The sequence below is a fragment of the Aegilops tauschii genome, chromosome 2 (assembly GCF_002575655.3).
Source record: "Aegilops tauschii subsp. strangulata cultivar AL8/78 chromosome 2, Aet v6.0, whole genome shotgun sequence".
In the NCBI taxonomy this organism is placed as follows: domain Eukaryota; kingdom Viridiplantae; phylum Streptophyta; class Magnoliopsida; order Poales; family Poaceae; genus Aegilops; species Aegilops tauschii.
In genome coordinates, this window is record NC_053036.3 from 23,012,899 (window position 1) to 23,037,571 (window position 24,673).

The 24,673-nt window shown below is 46.4% G+C and overlaps 2 protein-coding genes across 2 annotated transcripts; one reads left to right on the forward strand and one right to left on the reverse strand.

The window, feature by feature from the left end:
- The first annotated feature begins 11,418 nt into the window (after positions 1-11,418).
- Positions 11,419-16,390, forward strand: LOC109753428 (costunolide synthase-like). Its single transcript, XM_073506768.1, has 3 exons — positions 11,419-11,568; positions 14,547-14,746; positions 16,162-16,390. Exons 1-3 carry the CDS (start codon positions 11,419-11,421, stop codon positions 16,388-16,390), a joined length of 579 nt encoding a protein of 192 aa, XP_073362869.1.
- A 705-nt stretch (positions 16,391-17,095) lies between these two features.
- On the reverse strand, positions 17,096-20,526 carry LOC109753429 (probable ubiquitin-conjugating enzyme E2 23). Its single transcript, XM_073509501.1, has 5 exons — positions 20,080-20,526; positions 19,027-19,761; positions 18,765-18,905; positions 18,053-18,532; positions 17,096-17,920 (listed from the first exon to the last, which is right to left on the reverse strand). The coding sequence occupies exons 1-5, from the start codon at positions 20,524-20,526 to the stop codon at positions 17,096-17,098; spliced, it is 2,628 nt and encodes an 875-aa protein (XP_073365602.1).
- Positions 20,527-24,673: the final 4,147 nt, after the last annotated feature.

Sequence of the window (24,673 nt, forward strand, 5' to 3'; positions counted from 1 at the left end):
TACCACCGGGAGCCATCAGCTCTAGTGGCTACCCGCCCGCGTTGAGGAGAGGGACGCGCGGGTTTGATCCCTTGCAACTACATTGCCTTTTGTGATTTATATTCCTATAATCACAACCCGCGGTGCATCCTAGTCGGCGGCGCAATCACGCCCCCCCCCCCCACCCCACCCCCCGGGGGATCCCACTGTCAGTAACCCTGAGTGCTTCAAGGTATCGAGGATAGCGACTCCTCGTATGTGGAAGGTTCCCGTGGATAAACTAACTGCGATTGTCACTGGCAACCTGAAGAGAGGCCTTCATTGAATCACACAAGCTACTTGAAAAGTTTATTAAGAGGCAGTTTGTACAATATACTTAGCGTTACCCAGTGTGTTCGGTGGGGAACTTGGCTTGCGGCTTGTCAGGGAGCGTATCATAAATTCCAAGTGATTTCGAGGAACGCCTGGACTTATCCTAGTGGGTCATTGTCAACTATGGAGCAGAAGCGGTCCGTTCCTTCGATCCTCATCTTCAGAACTAAGTCATCAGACTTAGGCATTTGGTTATGAAATAAACTTATGTCGTTGAGAATGTTGAGTCCGTTCTTTGACTAGCATTGTCCAGTGACCGGGGACTTGTGGGGGTCGATCTTCAATGCCTTTTCTCAACGGCGACGATCGCCCGAGTAAATTGATTTGGCAGGAAGCCGGATGATGTTGCCAAACTGCCTGGAGGATAGAGTGAACCCCTTGCCTGGTTCATGGACTGCACGTCTTCTAGCCTGATTTAGTCAAGCTTTTAGTCCATGTGACATCCATGCTGCATGACGAGTTGTAGTCATCAGACAATATTGACCATGATGTCCCATCGGCTGCACACATTTAGTTTGAGCCATCAAGTGGATTGTACCCAATGGCACTACCCCGAGGCAGACGCCCTTTGGGTTCGGTGCAAGGTGCGAGTGAGGTAGACTGTTGTCACTATACCATTGGTGGGCCGAGGCATATATGGAAGCTGCGATGCAATGGCGAGCGGGTTTCCAACGATGAGGATGCAAATCATATGGAACAAGCATCGCCAGGTTTCCAGAAGATCATATGGAAGGCCTAGGCCCCGTCCAAGGTCAGGATTTTCAACTGGTTGTTAAAACTCAACCGGCTGTGGTGCAATGATTGTCTTCAGTGATGAGGATGGCCAAACTGATATTTCTGCCCGCTCAGTTTTCGGAGCTTGGAAACCTCTGTTCACCTTTTCTGGAAGTGTCCTTTCTCCGTGAACATCTGGGACGAGGCAGCTGGGTGGCGAGGTTGTGAAGCAACACAAGCCATGGGTGTGGTCTTCCAAAGCACTACAAATGCCACCACCACAATCATCGGAAGGACTCCACAAATGCAAAGAAGAGCAATCAAAACAATGATAATGATGATCACCTGGGAGATTTGGAGGGCAAGAAACGCAGTGTTTTCCATTGTAAGATAACAACGCAAGCAGAGGTGGTCAAGGCAATCAGAAACAACATTGAGCAATGGAGGCTAGCAGGAGCCAAACATTTAGTGAGCCCCTTTGGGGATGTAACCTTAGAGATAGCAGTTTTAATTTTTTTGTCAGCTTATCATCACTTCGGTGGTCAGCTGTGGAGTCCCGTATTCTATTTTGTCACCCCCGATCACTTGATCAACCCATGTTTTACCATAGGCTCTCTACTAAATTAATGAATGCCAGCGATCCGGTGGATCTTTCAAAAAAATGACGAGCGATTAACACACGAGATACACATAGTTATGCTATTGAAGACACGATTCTTTGCCATGTGGTAGGTGATTCCTTGCCGGTTTTGATATTATGGGTTTTAAATTTCCATGATTAGCGCGGTTGCCAGGCCAAGCGGTTCACCTCCACTTGCCTATTTGAAAGTGCTCCGTGGGAGCGAGGTAGCTTTGCCCACCTACATTGCTTCCTCTTCTCGGCTCCTATGTTCTTGGAACCAAGTCGAGCAGGTGGTATGCTAGATCTGCCCTGCACCACCCTTTCCCTCAATCATGTATCACATTACGATGAAGGTCACGGCCGACGCTACCCCTAGTGGATCAACTACTGTCATTTTTTCTCCGAGTTGTTGGAAATAGGGGGATTGGCTGACATTGCTAGTAGATGAAGGTGTGTAGAATATGTATGAAGGCACCAGATTGATTCCTTTATGTGTCTTTGTTCAATGGAGACTGTTGGTGGGCGAGATGAAGCCTACTCTTCGCATAGGGGAGCGGGTGCTTGTGTTGGCTCATATTGCACGTGGATTGACCTACCATCTTCACAATTTCGTGTGAGGGCTTCTATTTTTTATAATCCGCAACTCCATCGCCTCTATGCAAATAGTGCCTTCCATATCTCATGATTTTTCACAATGCTTCTTGGGGGTTTATCCTCATTGGGGTTTTGGAAATGCTTCTCCTCCGTGAGGCCTCGACTGGTGAATGAGGACGTGTGGTGGTGCTAGCATCCAACCCTTATCGCCCTCTGGATATTTTGGTCTGAAGCTCTCGGAGACCGTCACCTAATGAGAAGAGGGATGGTGTTATCTCCAACATGAGCGTGCGATGAGTGGCCATGAAGGTCTCCCGGGCCTGCTTAAAAAATCAGTTGGAATGAGAAGCCTTCAGCTGAAGAGAAACCTGAGGTTCACCGAGTGTTAAATCGAGTCTAGGAGCTACAAGCGGAAAATCTGTTCGGGTTGATCTCATCAAGACTTGGTGGCCTGGTGTATCCTATCACTCTAGTCGAGGGTTCATCATTGTGGCCGTAATCATCTGTTTAGAGTGGACCAGGATTCCACAGTAAGAACTTAGCATTGAACAGTTCACACTTAAGTTGAAGAGCCTGACAATGAGACAGTGATCTGGATAAAGAGGCACACATCACACTATCTAGTACAGATCATCCTCCACAGAGTGTAAGTGTCCACATTTTTCCTTTTTGCATCTTCTCCCGACTCATTCGGTCTTTGATTCTTCTGGTGGTAGAAGCATTTTGTTTCAATGCCCCCCCATCCTGAATGTAGGCCGGTGGCGAAGATGTTTCCAGAGGACAAATCTTTTAGCAAATAATCACTAAGCATAAAGTACAAATAAGTAATCAACACCAAGAAGTGATTTTAGCAGCTAGTCTGAGGTAATAGTCCATAGATTTAAATGGAGATGAAGATGGTGGGGGTGATGATGATGCTGGTGATGATGGATCTAGTGATGATAGAGTTGGTGATGATGGTCCCCACAATGATCAGAGTGTTGGTGATGTCAATGGCTTCAATTTCCCTACACAGAGGGGAAGGATTTCGGTAGATCAGCCACCCTCCAGGAGAGAAAAGCTCTCCTCTCTATTCCCCCCTCAAAGATAGTGGTGCAAAAATCCTCAATAATTATTTCTGGAGGCTTCACGGTAATATAGGACCAACAACGCTAAGCGGAGTTAGGGGTGAAGGTAGTGTTAGGCTTTCTCTCACCATAGCCCCCCTCCTTTTTATATAGAGATGAGGCGGAGAAGGATGGCCCTGGGACATTGGGATGGGTGTCATGACTTGATAGGACCGCTAAATGAGTCGTAGTCTATGGTTGTTCATGGACAACATGCACTCTTTAGCATTTTGCATATTTATTTGACTACTATTTTGCTCGTTTCATATGCAAATTGTCTAGGTTGCGTCCAGGTTATGTCCTCATCCTTGAGGTTCTAATGTATTTCATAATTAGTTGAGTGGTTTTTTAAGGCATCAAGGGCTCTTCTATGAGTCACATCCTAGGCTTTCGATCACTAAGTTTGAGTCTGTTCTCTGAGAGTTGACATGGCTTCTATGTTGCATCTAGGTTTTGTCCTCGCACTAATTTATATTGCAATAAGTTAATCATGCATGTAGCTGACAGAGAGGTGAACTCTTGTAATTGTATCACAACTTGGTACCTCACTGAGAATCACTTGATTTTTACGGAAATACTATTTTTGTTAGATTGTCACGCATGGCAAATCGAACATTTTTCATGGCAATTTATGTTGAGATGAGCATGACAAGTTTAGTTGGCGAGCAAAGGAAGTTTTCTAGCAAAAAATACACTAAGATGGATTGCCATGCTAGCCAACTAAACTTTCCATCCTCGGCAAACACAAATTGCCATGAAAAACGTTCAATCCGCAATGCTCAAAAATCCGACATCAGATTTGTAGTGTAGTCCTTTTTTAATTAAATAAAGAAGTAAATAAAAGGTACCATTTGATTTAACAGGAGAGAAGGAGTTTCTCAACATGAATTTTATTTTTATATAATATATAATACTTCATTTTAGAAAAGGAATAATATTATTGTGATAGTTAATGTTTTTTCTTTTGCAAAATGGAACCATGGCGCTAACATGCAATGTAAAATGGTTGCCGGAAGCAGATTATTGAATGTACACACAATCTACAAAACTTGGTAAAACAATACTCCCTCCGACCCATAATAAAACTGATTTGGGCGCCTTGTTAGTCAAAGTGGTGGGCTATATATGCAGCCAAAAGTTGGAGGTATCTGATTCAATCAACATCCTGACAAATCGGAATTCCACAACACAAACATGACTCCCAAGATGATGTGCAAACCAGGTTTGCTGGATGCACCACCAAGTATTGTAGGGCAACTCTAGCAGATCCGGCAAAAACTCATCCTGGAAAAATCGTTTACGAACTCCTCTAATTTTTTTTGTGGTACTGTGATCCCTCCTGCGGAACAGACCCCATAAACCCATCCTGTAAATGTTTTGCGGGTCGTGTTTACGGGATCTATTCCGCACCGGAGGGCTTGTGGTAGCAAAAGACTTCATAGGACAATATTTACAAGTGTTTGTATATGAATAGATGAAATTTATTATATATACATCACTAGTTCATCATCACACTAGTTCATCACATCCAAAGTCATGTGCAACATACGAGGTAGCAAGTTTAGCCTTACAAATGCGCGATCAAACAAAACAAAAGATTCTCAAATGACCAATGGTCATGGAGAAATCAAGCAACATCCTCATTGTTGCGAAGATCATCACCACCGCCTGTAGCACCACCATCTTCATGAACTTGGACCGGAGAATGAGCACCATCTTCAACTTGGTTCAGAGAACAAGCACCACCGCTCGTAGCACCACCACCACCACCACCGCCATCCACATGGTTTGCCGAAGCATCAATCCCATCTCCATCACCACGGCCGAAACGAACACCACCTCCAAACGCACCTCCACCATCATTGCCAAAGCCACCACCCCCTTCACCACCTCCAAACCCAACACCACTATCCATGGCACCAACACCCCCAGTGCCGAACCCTCCACCCCCTCCACCACCTTCAAACCCAACACCGCCGCCATTGCCGAACCCTCCACCCTCTCCACCACCTCCATCCGACTGCTGATTGTACCTGGCTGCTACGCGTACTCCATCCGATCGAATTTCGGCGCCACGAGGCCTGATGTCAAGGTCGGAGGCGGCGGTGGTGCGGGAGGCAGGAAATGAAGCAGCTGCAAGTTGGTTCGCACCAAGGGAAAGGGGTTCCGGAAAAAACAAGGGAAATTCCTGTAGATATGGAGGAAATGGGCCGACGTATCCTGGATCCCGCAAATTTTTTCTAGGACGGTCGAATATACATGATCTATTCGTCCCGGCAAAATGGCCTCCATCCCTTAAACTAGGAGTTATTTTGCTGGATAGCCCGGTTTATGGGATCTTCTAGAGACGCTCTTCGAGACTGGCTTATATCAGGATTGATATTGCCAAAGATGCATGGAAGTCTTCTTCAAAATCACATGGATAGCAAGACATGATGAGTTTAATCCACCCGATTACACAATTGTAAGATGTGTAATTTTCTAAATCTCTCCACACATTTGATCACATACCTCTGAAATCTTCCATATTTTCTTGGTCCTAGTCTCACATTTCACTTGCAATAGTTCCCGCAAGAAAAGGTCACTTGAAATAATAGTTGAAAAAACAAATTGAAGTGTGTGTGTGTGTGTGTGTGGTCGGCGCACCATAGATGTGAGGTAGTTGATTACACATCAACATCTTGTCTGAACATGTGTGTGTGTGTGTGTGTGTGTGTGGAATAAGAATGAAATTCTGTGGTTGGCACACCATAGATGTGACGGGATCTGGAGGTAGTTGATTCCATATCAACATCTTGTCTGAACAAAGACTTGGAATTCTAAACTAGGCTAGTCATGTGGTTCTTGCAGCACCAACTCATAGCAAGGTTCCTTGTGGAGCAACTTCCAAAAGGACCTCCACATATCAATCCTAGGTGTGAAGCTTATTTTGTCACTTTGTTAGTCAAAGTCGTGGCCTATATATGCAGCCTAAAGTTGAGGCATCTCTTTCAATCAGCGTCTTGACTAATCAAAGTTCCTCAACACGTAGATATCAACACAAACATGACTTCCAAGATGACGTGCCAACCAAGTTTCCTGGATGCACCACCAAGTATTATTAGAGACTTTGCCTATATCAAGATTGATATTGCCAAAGATGCATGGTGGTCTTGTTGAAAATCATGTGGATAGCAAGACATGACGACTTTATTCCACCCGACTCCACAATTGTAGCATGTGGAATTTTATAAATCTATCCACACATTCGATCACATACCTACGAAATCTTCCATATTTTCATGGTCTAGTCTGACAGGTCACTTGCAATAGTTCCTGCAAGAAGAGGTCACTTGTAATAATAGTTGAAAAATCACATATCAAGTGTATGCATGGATTATGAATAAAATTTACCCGCAAAAAAAAAGGAATAAGAATGAAATTCTGTGGTAGGCACGCCATAGATGTGATGGGATCTGGAGGTATTTGATTCCATATCAACATCGTCTGCCTGAACAGACTTGGAATTCTAAGCTAGCCCAGTCACGTGGTTCCTGGTGCATCAACAAGACTTCCGGCAAGACCAAATACCAATCATGTATTATCACAATATTTGCTAATTCAATATTTGTATGTTGTGGATTAATAAATTACATTACACCGTCAAACAAAACTGTATTGCTCTTCCTGCTACATTTCTGAAAACTATCACAATGGTCCGCACACATGTGTGGGCAACGTTGTTATTGTTCATAATAAGTTTATGAATAAAACAGTAAATTATATCTCATGCCAATGTTATTTTCTTTATTTTAGCATAAAGTGACCATATTGGTTGTGGTAAAACTCCTAATTTAAAATACGTTTTTTTGCGGATACACATGTTTAAAATACACGACTTTATGTAATTGTTGGAATAGTTAAAGGAGAGTCATTTCAACTATTATTGCTTTAAAGTTAAGATGTTATTATATGCTAAATACTATAATGAAAAATGAATCACATTAATGTTAAACAAAGAAATCTGTGAAACACAAAAGAGAATTTCAGTCAGATAATTTTGCAAAAAAGAGATTTTCAATGAGATATAAGTGAATTTATATTGTAAATGGGTAATTAATGAAAAAAGGACGTTCATCTTGTTCCTTGGAGCACTACTATACTACGATCGGAGTCCACCATACCCTACAAGCACGCAATGGAGAAAAAAGGAACATTGCTAGGTTAGCAGAGGCATCAGTGCATCAACCATACCCTGCCAGCACGGATCAGTATTGGAATAACAATAGAAGAAGCCGACTACCCAGTATACTAGGTTAAGGGCTGAAAAAAAAGAAGTACTCGGCTACCTATAAGCCAAGTGCTACGCTCGGCAGGGCTCAGCTTACATAGTCGACAACCAGGTGTAAGCCGCGAGTGTACTTTGTCACGTACTCGGAAAGCATATGCCGAGTGCTAAATTGTGGTGCTACGAAACATGAAGCCCTTTGTCGGTTGGTTTGTGCTAACAGTCGTGTCACTAGGCCGTCTATAAGCCGAGTGTGTGTCACATACGACATATAGCTCACCAAGTGTGTGCTGCTTGGCATCCAATCCTCCGAGCGGGCCTTTGGGGCTGCCATGTGTCAACGATAACTCGCGTCTATCCAAGGGCACTATCGGCATATAGCTCGCCGAGCCGCAACGTAAACCGAGTGTATTATGATTGGTTTACACAGAGAGAGACACATACGGACACACACACACGCACACACGAAGATGAGTGTGTTTTGAGATATACTCGGACAGGGTGATTCGGTGCCCAGGTCCAGATGAACCTGATATCCTAATCGTTCAATAGTCCCTAGAGATGTTGAAAAATGGGTCCGTCACGTCAGACTTGGGGCCCTGGAAAATTGGATACGGGCAGTATACCGCAGAGAACAGTGCAGACGGTGGGTCGTTCCTGTACAGCGGGAGGCCTATTTCGAATCGCACATGCGTCGTTCCATCATGTAGCAGTCCCGAGCTGTGGTACAGGTCGTGGGCGACGTTACGAGCCTGACCCAGCGTGATGTCAACGAAAAGCCAAGCCGTCGGACAGGTAGTTTGAGACACATAAATTTGCCTCGTGATGTCAATAGTGCTAGATCGGCATATTCATCTGTTTCGAAAAATCCCCTTCTAATTTTTCTGTGGAACTGCTTCTGGTGGACAGGTGAGTTCGTGGTATTGTTACGGTGTCATTTTTCTTTTTTTGCGAGAAAACTTCCAATCTATTTATCTTTAATCATGGCAATACAACGAACACCAAAAATAATAAAAATTACATTCAGGTCCGTAGACCACCTAGCGACGACTACGAGCACTGAAGCGAGTCGAAGGCGTGCCGCCGTCATCGCCCCTCCCTCATCGGAGCCGGGGAAACTTTGTTGTAGTAGACAGTCGGAAAGTCGTCGTGATAAGGCCCCATAGAACCAGTGCAACAGAACAGCAACCGTCGCCGATGAAGAGTAGCGTAGATCGAAAGGATCTAACCTGAAGAAACACAAACGTAGACGAACTACGACCAGATCCGAGCAAATCCACCAATGATAGATCTGCCGGAGACACACCTCCACACGCTCACCGATGATACTAGACACACCACCGGAACGGGGGCTAGGCGGGGAAGACCTTATTCCATCTTCAGGGAGCCGCCACCGTCTCGTCTTTCTGAGCAGGACACAAACCCTAACAAAACTTGAGGAGACATCTAAAAACGGAGCCCTCCCGCCGGCAAGAGCCGGGATCAACCGCGCCGCCATGGCCCTAAGGCCACTGGAGACGAGGCGGACCGGCGGCGGCGCCGACAGGAGGCAAAGGAATCCTAAGCTTTTCTTCCTCTGAAAATGCTGTGCATGAACTTTTCTATCGATTTTATTTTTCGTTTCCCGTCGGTGGTGGCGGCGCATCTTCTAGTGGCAGCTGACAACTTGGAGCTTTGCTTTGCTTCCGTCTAGTGGCGGCTCCAGCTGTGGGCAGGTGGTTGGATTTGAAACTGGGCTTCAGTCACGGAGTGGAGAAGAAGTGCATCCGAGGAAGAAAGGGCAGTCGGTGCTGTCCATGGGGAAGGTCAACCAGGAAGCTCCTGGGTGGGCCAAGAGGTAAATCGCGTCCCTGATTTGCCGGAATTTTACTTCAGCAGTGAAAATCAGTAGATTAGATGCTCAATGATGGTGATGCATGATTGTTTTGCATTTTGGTAACCTAAGAGAAGCAGGTTATCGCTCTAGTATTAGCAGTAGCCTTGGCATGATTTCAGATACTTTGTTCCTCAGTTTTCTTCAGTGTATTAACTGAAAAATTTCATGCTCGCCGGACGCGATTTGCTTAGGAGTCGTTCAGACAGGACTCCTTGCGCATCTTGAACAGTCCTGAGCGAGGGCGATTTGCTTGGAGTCGTTCGTTCAACGTAGACACCCTGAAACTCGAAGCGGGGGCATTCGCGGCTGCACCCAAAAGGTAGTTGTCGTCGCCGGGTGCCGGCTCAGTTCGGCACAGAAATTGGCCCGTGCCGTGAGTCAACCTGGTCCGGTGTTGCCGTTGGGCCACCGACCCATCATAATGACTGACATGGGCCCTCATTTTTATCAACAATACGGTGCCAGATACGAACTGCAATACACTGGCAGACACTTATCCCCATGTGGTTCAATGGCTGTGATATAAGGTGCATCTGAGCCTGGGATCAGAAACAGATTTTCCGATATACCCGCCATACCATGATTTAAGCCGAGGGCCTTGTCCGGTACTTGATCGGCTTGATCAGCTTACACTAAGGACTGGGCTAACCGGAATACCTAAGAAATAGCAATAGGCTTATACAAAAATACAAGGCCGGTTATTACTCATCATGCGTTCATGCTTTCTATTCGTTTGATGCTACATTTTGTGTTAATAAAAACACTATAAAAAAGCTTGGCAAAGTGGCTAATTCATTCTCGAATTTTTCTTCCGGTACAAACCTCGTGTAGGTGTAGCATTGCTCCTAGATTGGGGTCTCCATCTCAGCCGTCAACTGTACTAGTTATTTGTGAGGGAGCAGCTCCCGTACGGATGCAAAGTTTCTGAGCCCAACCTCAAATGAGCTCGGGTGAACAATAAAATTGATTTTTTTTGCAAAAAACATCTAATTTTTGTGTGGCAAACATTTAAAAAAGTTTCAAGTGCTTGCAAAAATTCATCATGGAATCACATTTCTAGAAGACGTGGAAACAAATTGGTACTCTGAAAATGCTACTTTCAAAAGCATTTTGGAGCACTGAATTTGTTGGCCGCCTTACAGGAATATGATTCCATAACGAATTTTTGCAAGCACTTGAAACTTTTGTCAATTTTTATCACAATTTTTTTTCTTTATTTTACTGTTCACCGTGAGCTCAAGGACACTTTCGCTCCCGTAGGTTGTGTGTCATTCCTGTTTTCTTGGATGACTTGTCTTCAATGTGGCAACACTATACTATAAACATCCAGCACGCAGTTGGACCGGAGAGACGAAGCTCTACTTGCCATGGACATTGACCAACTCTCTTACGGAACCTTATGTATAAGAGCAAGCACAATAGTGAGCTTATAGCCTGCTTACATGACATTTTTGCTTACATGGAGGAGAGAGATAAAAAATAGGAGGGGGATGGGCTCTCATGCAAAAGTCTACCTATATACGTATTCCTAGACAAATAATAAATATAAAAAAGAGAAAGAGAGAAGGTAGAAAAAGATAATACTAATGTTATAGCCAACCATATAGTCCACACTACTATATGAGTGACAATAGATGATGACTCTAGATGACATGTCAGTTTCTTATAGCCATCAGTTCGCTATACTATTAACCATGCTCTAATAGTTGTAGCCACGAATCTCCTATCATTGATTCCGAGGCAAGGTCCGGGTGGTAAGGACACCGGAGCCAAGCTTCCTCCGGGTCCATGCAACCTCCCTGTCATTGGCAGTCTCCACCACCTCGTCGGTATGAGACTGCAGCCGCATTGTGCATTCCTGCGCCTGGCGCGCCGGCATGGCCCGCTCATGTTGTTGAGGCTCAGCGAAGTGCCCAACATCATCGTGTCCACCCCGGAGGCGGCAATGGAGGTACTCAAGACCAACGACCTCGTCTTCGGCGGCAAGTGCCGACAGCAGGAGGCATATGGACCTCTTCCTGTCGTCGCGGCTGGTGCGGTGGCTGAACCGAGCTCCTTCAGGAATTAGCACATCGGCATTGACCAACTGGGCAACCAGACCTCATGTGCTAGGTTTTTTTATTCTTAAAATGGAACACTGGAAGAGCGCAATATTTTCTGTTTGGTTTTTCCTTTTTTTTGTTTCCTTTTTCTTTCTTAAATGCGTGAACTTTTTAAAATACGTGAATTTTCTTTTCGAAAATTATGACAAAATTTCAAATTCTTGAATTTTCTTCCAAATTGCCGAACTCCCCCCCTCCCCATTTGATCAGTTTCTTTTCACAAATTCGTGAACTATTTCGCACATTGGTGATTTGCTTTCGAAAATTGTTGAACTTCGTACAAAATTGATGAACTTTGTTTCTAAATCAATGAGCTTTTTTCAAATTTGTGATTCTTTTTCCAAATCAATGAACTTTTCTTCAAAATCGATGAACTTATTTTGAATTTTTGATGAATTTTTTCTAAATCAATAAAAGAAAAGAAATTTGTTTCCCGACATGCCTTATATGACAAATTCAAGTCACCATGCGAAGTTGTTTTAGTTTTCGACGAGTTTTGCATTTTTCGGAGTTTTCTCGGTCAACGACCGATAAATGGGTAGACGTGTCACAACTTGCATACGTTGTCAAAAATCATTCAAATCTGACATGGATGACTATGATGGTCATGCCCGCCTGCTTGAAAAAGTTAGGGTCATTTCAAGAATGTCCAAAACTAGACCATATTTAGTGATGGGTGTTCGAGTTGGCCAGAAGGCTCCACCTGAGGGTACATCATCTCTTGACATCCTTCAAGTGGCCTCAGAAATGTTCCACCTCATCCTATAATCAAATCAAGGCACCATGCCAAGTTGTTTGAGTTTTCGACAATTCTTACATTTCTGAAGTTTTCTCGGTGAAAATTGGCCGATAAATGGCCGGACGTGACGCAACTTGCATATGGTGTGGGAAATTCGTTCAAACCTAGCATGGATGTCTATCATGGGCATCCCACCTACTAAAAAAGGCTGGGGTCATTTTATGCATGTCCAAAAATAGATCATGTTCAACAGAGGGTGTTCGGGTAGGCCAGAAGTGTCCGCCTGAGAGCATGTTTTTTGGGGATCCATCAACTGACCCCAAAATTTTCCATGATCTTATATGACCAATTAAAGGCACCATGCCAAATTGTGTTGGTTTTCGACAAATTTGGCATTTTCCGGAATTTTCTCGGTTATAAAAGGCAGATAAATAGCCGAAGGTGTCGCAACTACCATACAGTGTTGAAAATCGTTCAAACCTAGCATGGATCCTTACCATGGGCGTGCCCACCTGCCTGCAAAAGTTGGGGTCTTTTTTTAAAATGTTCAAAACTAGGTCATGTTCAACGGAGGGTGCACCCAGATGCCAGGTTCGAACCATTTTCGACACCGTATGCAAGTTGCGACACATCTGGCCATTTTATCTATCTTCTTTTATTGAGAAAACTCTAGAAAAATGCAGATTTATCGAAAACCAAATCAACTTGGCACAGTGTCTTGAATTGGTCATAAAAAGCCATGGAAAAATTGGGGCCATTTCAAGAATGTTGAAAAAACAATTTGCTCTCAGACGAGCCTTCTCACCTTACCCGAACAACCTTTATTGAACATGGAGTTTTTGTGGACATCCTTGAAATGACGCAAACTTTTGCATTATTAGAAACCGTTACTTAAAACTTGTGTTTTGAAACCGTTACTTAAAACTTGTATTTTTGTACTAAAAAAAGGTAAAAATGAATTAACGAAAAAAATAAATCTTGGCGACAACATTGCTCCCATCGGGCGCGTATTGGGCCGGCCAAAGAGCTCGCGAATTTGAAAAAAAAACTTTATCAATTGTTTATGTACTATTCATGGATTTGAAAATTTTCACAATTTTTTTTAAATGTTTACTAAGAAAAGTTGCACAAAAAAACGTTCTCAGTTTTGGGAACCTTGGCTTCCCAACCATTGTTCCGGTTTTCGGAACCATCTCCGAGGCAGTAAACCGCATTTTTCTGTTTTCTTCTTTACCTCTTTCGTTTTCTTTGACTTCTTGTGTTTTCTGTTTATTGTTTCTATTTCTCATAAATGAAAATTTCCAGAATTCAAATATTTTTTGTATTTTCTGATTTTTTGGAATTCCAAATTTGTTACTGGTTTTCAAAAAATGTTCGTGTTCAAAATTTTGTTTACTCTTTTTAAAAAATGTTCGTGTTTTCACATTGTGAGCAAGTTAGAAAGACATGAACATTTTTCAAAATTTATGTACAATGTTTTAAAATAAGAATATTTGTATTTTATGAACAAAAGAGCAAAACTAAAAACCTGAGCGAAAACCGTGAAAAAAAAGAAACAAAGAAAACCCAAAGAGTGAAGCTGCTGTATATTTTTCTTCGCGTTAACTATCTCACACAAGAAGTAGAAAACAAGGTCGGTAGGAACATTAGATTCGCTATATCCCAGATGATTTGGGCACTTACACATCCTGCATAAGGACCGCAGTTCGAATCACAGGTAGGACATCCATTCTTTTTTAAGTGTATGTCTAGAAACACTATAGTCGCAAAAAAAAAAGAAGTCTAAAAAGACTATACGGGCTGAGCCCATGAGGGAGTGTTGTGCGACGGGAATTGTACGAACCCTGCAGCATATAAGTTCTACATAGGAAAATGTGTACAATTTTTGAAAAGTCCATTACGTGGGGCCGGGGGGGGGGGGGGGGGGGTGTAACGAAAGCTTTAACTACCATTAATCAATTCACGCATGTTAAAAATACATTGCTTGATCTTTTGCATCAGTTCAAACTTTTAGTTAGATGAACTGTTTGATGCATGCAATGTAATACTCCCTCTATAACTTAATATAAGATGTTTTTGACACTACCATAGACTCTGAAAATGTTTTATAAAAAGTTACAGAGGTAGTATATTAAGGTAAAGAATAATATCTAATAATTTGCGAAATGGTTCCAGGATATATTTGGAGCTGCTACATACACCACGGCTGCCACCCTAGAATGGGCCATGGCCGAACTCATGCACAGCCCAAAGACAATGGCAAGAGCGAAACTCGAACTCCAGCAGAAGTTGGGACACCACCGCAGGCCCACCATCACCAAAGCAGACCTCGGCGACCTGCACTATCTTCAAATGGTCATCAAGGAGACGTTAAGGTCTTTTTATTTTCTTAGAAAAGGAGGAAGACCCCCAGCATCTGACCCACAGGGCGAGCAAGGAGGATTGCCGTGTGATGGGCTATGACATACCCAAAGGCATGTCCGTCATCATCAACGCCTTCGCGGTGGGTACAAAGCCAAGGCACTGGGGTCAGGATGCCGCAGAGTTCAGGCTAGAGAGATTCGAGGAATGGGTGTGGAGTACTACAGTCAAGGGCCGCAGATGGAGTTTGTCCCGTTTGGAGCAGGCCCAATGCAGTGCCCTGGAGCCCTTTTCGCCACCACAACCATGGAGCTTGTGCTGGGCAACCTCCTGTACCACTTTGACTGGTCGATTCCGGGTGGGGCGGGCCCCAGAGACGCTGGACATGAGTGAGGCGTTTGGGATCGTCGTGCACCGTTGGTCCAGCATGTGCTTGCAGGCAGCAGCAGCTTGCCAGACAATTACTGTACCACAAGCAAAATAATGCCCCTTCTAAGACGGTGTAGTATCTTTTTTTTTTCAGGGAATAAGACGGTCTAGTAATAAGATGAATCCAAGGAGCAAAAAAAAAAAAGTCATCCATAAAGTAGCACTCGATGAATCCATGTCAATTTAAATTAATTTTTGTTACGGCTTTCATCACATTTTCTCTTAATTTCTGAAAATAACGTATGCAATGTATGTGCACATAAAATGGCCCAGATAAAGAGCTAGTGGGTCCAGTAATGTGCTTGATGGATCAAGTAGGCATGCTCTATTATTATCAAACTGGAACTACTTCACGTCTGACACTTGCTGGTTCAATTTCTATACGACGAGGTTGAGGCATACTGTTTTTATGAGCTAGGAATGAAATAACCAAAGGCACGATGACAAATCAATGTATCTGTACCGCCAAACAAAAATGTATCTGGAAGTACGTGCCCTTTGAACGACTCTAATCTTCATTGGAGAGGCTTGAAACAAAAGGGACCAGCTATACATAAGCCGCCTGCAAATTTACTTTGGGTAAGTCGATTTATGAGCCGTTGGATTAAGATCTTGCAGCAATTCTTCTTTCTTCTTCCTCCAGCCTTCTTCTTCTTTCTCCCACGTAATTGACTTACCCAAATTACAAATTCAGGCAACTTACATGTAGCTATTGTGCACAAATATATACAACGGTCACGATGACTTAGCCTTCTTTTCCTTGAGCATCAGCCAAGAAGTTCCTTGCTCAATCACTAAGTGGTAGTGTGGTACGTCTATAGGTGACCTCCCGGCCTTCACAAACTTTCTCAGAGCTTTTACAAACTTGGAAGCTTTCAAGCGACTTTAACCATCTAGGAGTCCCATAACACAAAGAGTAACAAGACTGATAAAGAACTCAGAGGGGGGGGGGGGGGGGGGATCATGACTCTAATTTGGCTCGTCAAAATCACGGATCTAGGTCTCCTCTTCCTTCTACAACACTTACATTTGAGCTTGGGATCCAAGACTATAATGATGATGGCAGGACTGACATTGGAAACCTCTTCTTTGCAGTGGACCCATACGCGTGCAACCAGGTCATAACCCACACCATGCCCACAAGATACGACCGCGACATCGACGTCACCTTCGTGCCCATGTACCGCGCCATACAGGCCAACATGTGTGTTTCAGCCTCGGTCTTCTAACACCCGGCACCACTGTTTACTACATCTACGGCGAGATCACCGCGCACCATGAGCTCTACGGAGACGGGAGTGTCATGCTATTTTTCCGTCGAGAGGGGGACGGAGCAGAGGTTGTCGGCGGCAAAATCCCGCTGCTGCGGCCTTGGGCGGTTGTTCCGATATACTTGAGACTTGAGGTTGCAACCGATCCTGGGCATGGTGCTGACGGTCGTACCATCTCCTTCAAGGTGATCTTACCTTCTACGGTGCCCAGTATGAGAAAGCGATTTGCGATGCCGTCTATGGTGTTACAATGGAGATTGCATACCGGCAATTTTTTTCCGTGCAGAGGGAGGGATAATCATGATGCGTTGTAGGTTAACGTTGTTGGTACATATTATCAAAAGGGCCTGTGCTTTGCAAACGGGTACTTTTGATTCTTATACTTGGGTGTAACTGAAATAATTTGGTATTTTCTCCTCTAATAATAAATAATAAATGAAAATAAAATATAAGTTTGGTTTCTAAAAAGGAAACATAAATTAAAAAATGGAGAGCCCGTACTTTAACTATTTACGAATGATATAAAATAAATATTAACAGTAAAGAGGCATTTATCACTAGTTGGATAAAGTCACAATGATAATGCAAAAATTATACATACACGGCAATACAAAAATGTATATACTAGACATGCGCAACCAAAGGACTACTGCACTTGATGATCTAGTAAGCACGTTGCACTCTATCGCCGCCCATAAGCAGGTCATGCAGCTCGTGGAACTTGTCACACTCACACCCCTCGGCGCCAATCTCTGCTAGTGCTGCCACAAGCTTTGGCAACACGTTGGAAAGCGCCAGTCTTAACCCGGTCGAGCATGATCTATCCTCCTTACTTCCTTTGGTGGCGCATGCATCACCATCGAGCATGCCAACTACACACCCTCTTAGGTATGCCTCACATGCTCGAAGAATGAACCTCCCCCGGCGGCAGAAGTGATCCTTGACGAATCCCTCAAATCCACTTGGCGGTCGTCGCAACAGGTGGAGCATGGTCCGAAGGGTGAGCAAGTAAGCATTTTCATTGTATGGCAATGCATTGCGGCATCCCTCTGGCTTGTCGACTAGGCTTTGATAACCGGCCTCATTGTAGTATGGTTGGTCGTTGAGTATTAGACCCTGGATAGAGACGGCGACCTGCAGGAGACTGGATGTAGCTGGTGACCAGACTTCAGATGCCTCTCCACCAAAGGTGTTGAGAAGGCTGAGGCACACTGTGCCAGAGTTGTAGAGGTTGGGGTTGAGGCGGAGACCGAATGAGTGGTAGTACACCATCGGAGGCACATCAGGATACGATGGCGGCAGGTGCAGGTCGAAGAAGAAGATCCCGTCCTGGTAGGGTGTCCCGCTCGCACCAACTATCACGGCCCTGAGCAGGTCCATGCGATCCTCGAACACTCGCACATATATGGTGTCTGGCAAGTTGTTGTTCTCCAGTATTTTCCATTCCTTTTGCACTGCTTTGACCCACCTCTTTCCACCACTAGGGCCCTGAAAAAGAACAGTAAAATTTCATGTCCTGATGTTGAATTAAGGTGAGTTTTACAAATTCAAGTAAAATCTGAAAACCAAGCCTTATAACTGGAAACAGAAAAGAAATGTAATTTTGGGTGGTGAACCCACCTGCCCCACGTTGTCGATGTAATGGTGATCAAGAGGGCTATGCGTAACATCAAAATATGGGAAGTGAAACTGATCTTCATCACCGGTGGGGTGTTCAATATTTTTGACCTTCTCGGCACAGCCATCATCATCAGCACATGTGTCGTTGCTGGTTAGTGCAGCCGGTATGGCGTGAATCGCATCATGATTGCTTGTACTGTGATGACCATCAGGTACAGCCACATGAGCTCCCTCATTGGCCGTCCCTCCAGCTAATTCCGAGCCAAGTGACGACGACAACAACCTATTGCCAAAATATCTCATGGTTTGAGCCAACACTTGGCGTGCCAGTTGGGACATATACTGGATGATAGCAACCTTCCGGCTTGCTTTTGTTGCTGTACTGTCATCTTCATCCACCAAATCGCCGTCCTCCTCATTCACTGGATCAATGTCACCCTGGACATTGCTACCTTCAGGTGGGTTTTGTGGTTCATTGTACTGCAATCAACATCATAAGTTTATTTAGGAAGCCGCGTCAATTGATTACTAAACAATACTAATATCTTAACAAAAGATTGCAGATAGTTCAGTTCAATCGTCTTTTTGTATTGGGAATGCAGTTCAATCATCATTGATAGTAGAAGTATTAGGTGACTAGGAGAATTGCCTGCAGCTTGCTACAAACCTATATAGATGCATAGTAATGCCAGATAGATGTTTAGGTAGATACCAGACTATTAGCCGAATCCTCATCTTCATGCTCATGGTCGACGCTGTTAACCTCCACCCAGTCGTCGCCGTCACCGACCATTTCAGCCTCTAGTTCCCAGTAGTACAGCTCAGTGACGATACTAATCTCATCGGGCAACACCTGAAACACAATTGACCAACAAATCCATGAGTGGTTATTGAAACGTGAGCTGAGAAGACCGCAGGTGCAGATACATGCATGTGGTAATAGAAGCTGGAAAAACCATACTGCGGGTGCATACCATTGACACGGTGCTGTCGGCCCACTTGACTTGGATACGCCCATCAACAAGGTCGACAACATGGCCGACCCAAGAAAGATCGGCTACTGCTCTAACCTCGCTGGCATCAGGATATCCCGACGGTGGCCGGCGTATGACGACATGTCCATAGAAAGCATGGGGACCTGGCTGCAATGCCAAGTCGTAGGCGCTCACGGTGTCGATCTCTGTGGCCTCGTCGGGGCTCGACGACTCTTTGAACCATGACACGCCTACTGTCTGGTCCTCGGAGTTCACGCATCGGACAGTGCCGACGCGCCTGGTCTCAGTAGTCTGTGCACCAGTAGCATTGTCTACGACGGGTACATCATCGGCTGCGGCGTTAGCGCCGGGCGCCACGCCGTCGACAACGTAGAACCCCGGGAAGAACTCGTGCTCGCTCGTCATCTGGTAGGGGAGAAGACAAGTGGACGGCACCCCACTCTGCCTCGTGCCGTCCTGCCAGAGCACGTCGACGGTGGTGCGGGTGCTGGCGACGCTCATGGGTTGCTCGACCTCCGCCGGCTGCCTCTGCCGCGTCCGCCTACGCCCATCCAGGTGGAGGAGCTTCCGGTGGTGCATCGTGTTCTCCTCCTTGGGTCCTTGTTCTTGTGTGTCTCGAAGGAAGCAGCGATCCCCGACGCCCCAGTAGCAATCGTAGGCGGAGCAGAAGAAGGTCAAATCGGCAGGATCCTGGTAGGCGGGAGGAGCGGACTCCTGGACTAGCCGCGGGTCGGCGCCGTGGTGCTTAGAGGCGATCCAGTGGACGAGAGATCCCATGATCTGAACCTTGGCGATGGTGCCCACTTTGCGGCTGGGCTTCCAGTATCCACGAAGCCACCGACAGTACTTGAAGCCGTCCGCCGGCGAGGTGACACGCAGGCCCGGGTAGAAGCTCGATTTCATCCGGTCGTGAAAAATGCGTTTGTTTGTGGCCACGACTGGGCATAGCTTCGTCAACGGCGTGCCGCCGATGACCCTGCAGAGGGCGCCGTCGTCAAACACCACGTCGAGCTCGAGGGGCACCTTGACAACCCGTCCGAGCCACGGCCCGGACACGACAAAGTCGCCGAGGCAGAGCTCCCGGACGCGCCGCAGGCATCCCGGTGCCACCCCGGTCATCGCCATGACCGGTGGCTCCCCGTGGCCGACGAGCTTCACGAGGTCGAGCGTGGTGTTGGATTCCGTGACGACGCCGACCCGACCATGAATATCTGACGCCGACACGACGAACTGGCCACTGCGGAAGTAGCCCCTGTCTATGATGGTGATGTCGCGTGCCTCTGCGGTCTCCATTGTGCCGTCGACACGGAAAATCCTGAACGTGGCAGCTGGGAGAAGAGGTTGGCCGGTGTAGTATAGCCCCGGGAGATGGGCCACCGTGCCATGGTCGCCTTTCGGCCCGACCCTCACGAGGTCACCCTCCTGAATCTGATGAATATTGGTACTAGATGCCACGGCATCCTCGGCGACGGCGTCCATTGCACCTTGCGGTGTTTACTTCTTCTCGCGCGGGCAGTCGGTTATTTGCTCAGAAAAGCTCCGGCTGCCTGCCGTTTAGGTTTGAGTAGATCGGAATTTCCGATGTTGATTTTGGCACGTACGCAGCTGTATATATTGGTATCTTGGCAGGCATGTTTTTCCGGGAGTTTGAGACTTTGAGTTGAGGTCGGACTGTACGTACAGACATCCGATCCGAGAGGAAGATAAGGTCGGAGCCCGGCCGGAAGTGGAAACGGACTCCCCTTGGGTTTATCTTGGCAGGCATGTTTTTCCTATGCGACCGGGTCGTACAAAGCTGATCGTGCGACCCTCTCCCCAAGGCGACACTTGGCGATACGAATCGTAAAGCAGCAGCCGTCTCATTCCCCACCTCCCCATCTCCAAATCGTGATTTCTATCCAGCTCAATCTCTCCATATCGCCGCCGGTGTGCTCGTCCCCGCCGGCCACGGCAATGCTTCTGTCCGCCTCCACTTGCGGCACCGCCGGCGCACTACGCAGGCTGTACGCACTCCTTGGCTGCAAAGCTTCTAGCCGACGGCGACGGTGTGTTGCGAAGCTAGCTCCGTCTTCTCGCCTGGGTTCACTAGATGAGTCAATCAACATTTTTCCTGTGCTCCCTGTACATTGTTGATGCTTAACTTTGAGCTGTAAAAATCTGAACAAAGGCACATCGCTTTCTTCTAAAATTTTTCTCATACAAGATGTGGCCTAAACGAATTTGATATGCCCCCATGGTCAAGCTGCCGGGGCGCCGAGGAGCGTGGTCGTGGACAGCGTGGAAGAGCTGCGGGGACGGGACGCCGGTGCTTCGGGGATAGAGCGAGCAGGTTGAGTTGCAGCGGCGGCGGCGACGGGCGAGCGTGGGCGGCGGCTTCGAGTCAGGAACAAAAAGGGGATTCACATTGCTTTAAGATTCGTTCGTCCAGGTGTCAAGCGCCGGAGAGGGTCTCACGTTTGAGAGCGTACGACCAGGGTCGTATAAGATTTTCTTCCGTTTGACGGCATCCACACGGAGAGAAAATAAAATAAAATGTTTTGGCATATACGCCACCACATGCATTCTTGCGTCAGCATTCATAAAAGTTGCCTATTTAATATATTTTTCTACTCCGGAAATTTTAAGAGTAAAAAGCAACCGTGGTCTATGAACTTGTGTAAAATGTGCGCACTATTGGTCACAAACTATTGCAAAACCAGGTCGCACTAGCAAAATACGCATGCGATGCAATGAATCCAACATAAACTAGTACTTGTAAAAAAAGTAGTGATATATACCAAAATTATGTTCCCTGCACAAGTAATTCCCCAACAGCATGCGGGGTATCATATTTGATTAGTAGTCCCTCGTTTCATATTTCTTGCGTTGAAGTTTGAACTAGAACCACGACAAGAATTATGGAATGGAGGGAGTATGTGGATCATAAATCTGTACATTGAGTTAATAGAGCCTAGTACCCGTAAAAAAAGAATTAATAGGGACGCGGAGGAATTGATCTCGAGCTCATATGCTCCCGCATGAACAGTAAAATTGAAAAAATATCGAAAAATTCAAATTTTTTTTGGAAGAAACATTGACAAAAGTTCTAAGTGCCTGCAAAAATTCGTCGTGAAATCACATTCCTAGAAGGCATGGCAAAAAAAACAAAAACAGTATTCTGAAAAAGCTACTTTCAAAAGCATTTTGAAGCACTGAATTTGTTTTTTTTGCCACGCCTTACAGGAATATGATTTCATGATGAATTTTTGCAGGCACTTAGAACTTTTGTCAATGTTTCTCCCAAAAAAAATTTGGAATTTTTTTGATATTTTTTCTATTTTACTGTTCATGCGGGAGCATATGAGCTCGGGATCAAAAGATGACTTTCGAATTAATAGTGCCTACTGGATGGGGTGTACCAAATAAGATATAAGATAGTATGTGTACCCTACTTGCATGTATACAAATATACATAGTGCTCCCTCCCCTCCCGCGACGCTCCTGCGAGCGCCGGGGAGGGGGGGGAACCCTAGCACAGGCCCGGGGCCCTCCTCCTCAAGCCTCCCTCCCCTCGCTGCCGCCCCGACTTGCTGGTGGGCTAAGCCCTGCCAGCGCGGGAGGCGGCGGGGTGTTCCTCCTTCCCCCGCCCGGGCTGACGGATGCGGGTTCCAAGATCGAGCAGCAGCATGGCGGCAATAGCAGGGCGGGGGGCGGCGTGAAGGGCTGAGGCGTGGTGGGGCGCGGTGGGCTCCAGCGGTGCTGGCCCTGTCGTTGTGCGGCCAGATCTGGGCCGTGGTGCGGGCCGGGAGCGACGCGAGCTGCGGGCGTCCGCCTCTGCCGTGGCCATGGCTGGTGGGGGTGGAGGCGCGGCGGCGGTGGCAGGTGGGCGGGCTGCACGGTTTCCAGGCATCCTACCGGCTGGATGGCGGCGACAGCACGGTTTTTACTCCCCGGTAAGCTTCCTCGGGGGTTGGTGGCGGTCCTGACAGGCCCGCCTTGTCGGTGGATGGGGCTTTGTCGGTGGCCTTGCCTGGCTCTGCACTAGACACCGAGGCAGGGCGGCATGGTGGTGTGTCTGGGGGGAGAGATTGGGCTGGAGCGATGGGCGGCGCCGACATGCTCGGGCTCCCGTCACCAGCACAAGGGTGTGCCAGTCGGGATGCGTCTGCTCACCCACCTCCGCCTTTCCCTGGACGCGTGCGGGCGGCTGTAGCATCGACGATCTTCAAGGCTGGGCACATCCTGCGGTTTGTCGGTCTAGGGTGTCCCCTTGGTCCAAAGCTGATCCTTTTGGATGATCTTGGGGGTGTATGTATGTTGGGCGGCGACCCAGGCGACGGGAGGCGTGGCGTGCGTGGGCGGAGCCTACGTCTCGGGTGTGGGCGGGCAACCATGGCCTTGTGGGGGGCTTGGTTGCGGCTGGTTGGCAGAGCTAGGGTATGTCGGAGGGGTGCGAGCGCCGGAGTTCATCACTTGCCCAGTTCTTGTACTGGTCGACAGCAGTGACGCCCGTGGATGTCGTATCCTTCATGAAGGCGCCGTGGCGGTGCTCTTGGCCCCTCGCATGTGACTCCACGTGAAGACTTGACATACGGATCGGACGGTGGCGGATATCCGTGGGCGTCCCCTTCTAGGAGGCACTGTCTTGGAGTCACTGCTCAGTCATGTCCGTCTCACCCCTCCTCATTTCTTCATGGAGTTCTCCGTCCTCTCCAAGCAGTTATCCTTCGTCATCTTTGGTTAGCTTGGTAGGCGGTGGCATTGGGGGACGGTGCCCGACACCTTTGTATCATGTCTTGGGTGTGTGTTGTGTGCGGTGGTGGTATGTGTTGTATCGGTTTGTCCGAATGTATGTGATGATGTTTGCTTTATAACATAAAGCGGGGGATACAAATATATTGATCTGGTGGTTAATTATAAATGATATAGATCCATTCATGTGCCATTTACCCCTATCGCTCATGTTATATGTTACGGAATACATAAGGTAATTATGACTTAATAAAGGTAGTGTACATAAGAAGATTCGGAGGATCAAATATAAATTATGCATTATATGCCAAATGTTCTGTTCTTGAAAATTAGTTTGGATATTCAATCTACACAAACATTAAGCTAGCAGAATATTTGGCAAGGAAAAATTTCCTTTCAACTAGTTTGGGTAATAATCCTACACAAATTCAGAGGGCCATGTTGGACAGATGGGATAGTTTGACACAATGCATTATCAAACGAATCGAGGGACATACCCAAGGATAATTGGCTGTCTAGAGAAGGGGCACTCAGACCCAACAACTTGCTTAGAGAGTGACCCTCCCTCAAGGGTGAGGTGAATTTATTAAGTCTTCCACCACAACAATGAATATTGTGAAGTTTTGACAAGCCTTTCTTCCAATGAAGATCCAGATCATCAAGAAGATCCACTATTAGGGAAAACCCTATAGGTAACCACTTAGTAGTGGCGCCCCTTATTTGACCCATGCTACTACTACTTAGTAGTAGCGCGGGTGCAAACTGTGCGCTACAGGTAAGGCGTAGTCGTAGCGCAGGGGTGGCAGTAGCGCAAGGTTGTAAAATCTGCGCTACTACTAAGTGGTCGCCGTCGTGCCCTCGGGTTATGCAGTAGTAGTTGCGCAGGGGTGGCAGT

Excerpts from the sequence above, each read along its gene's own strand:
- LOC109753428 (XM_073506768.1), top strand. The coding sequence starts at position 11,419 with ATGTTGTTGAGGCTCAGCGAAGTGCCCAACATCATCGTGTCCACCCCG. Across the intron at positions 11,569-14,546 it reads CTGTCGTCGCGGCTGGTGCG|GATATATTTGGAGCTGCTAC; the intron begins GTGGCTGAACCG and ends AAATGGTTCCAG. Across the intron at positions 14,747-16,161 it reads GTCATCAAGGAGACGTTAAG|GTCTCCTCTTCCTTCTACAA; the intron begins GTCTTTTTATTT and ends TCACGGATCTAG.
- LOC109753429 (XM_073509501.1), bottom strand. The coding sequence starts at position 20,526 with ATGGACGCCGTCGCCGAGGATGCCGTGGCATCTAGTACCAATATTCAT. Across the intron at positions 19,762-20,079 it reads CCGGGCCGTGGCTCGGACGG|GAGTCCGCTCCTCCCGCCTA; the intron begins GTTGTCAAGGTG and ends CGGCTAGTCCAG. Across the intron at positions 18,533-18,764 it reads AGGATTCGGCTAATAGTCTG|TACAATGAACCACAAAACCC; the intron begins GTATCTACCTAA and ends TGTTGATTGCAG.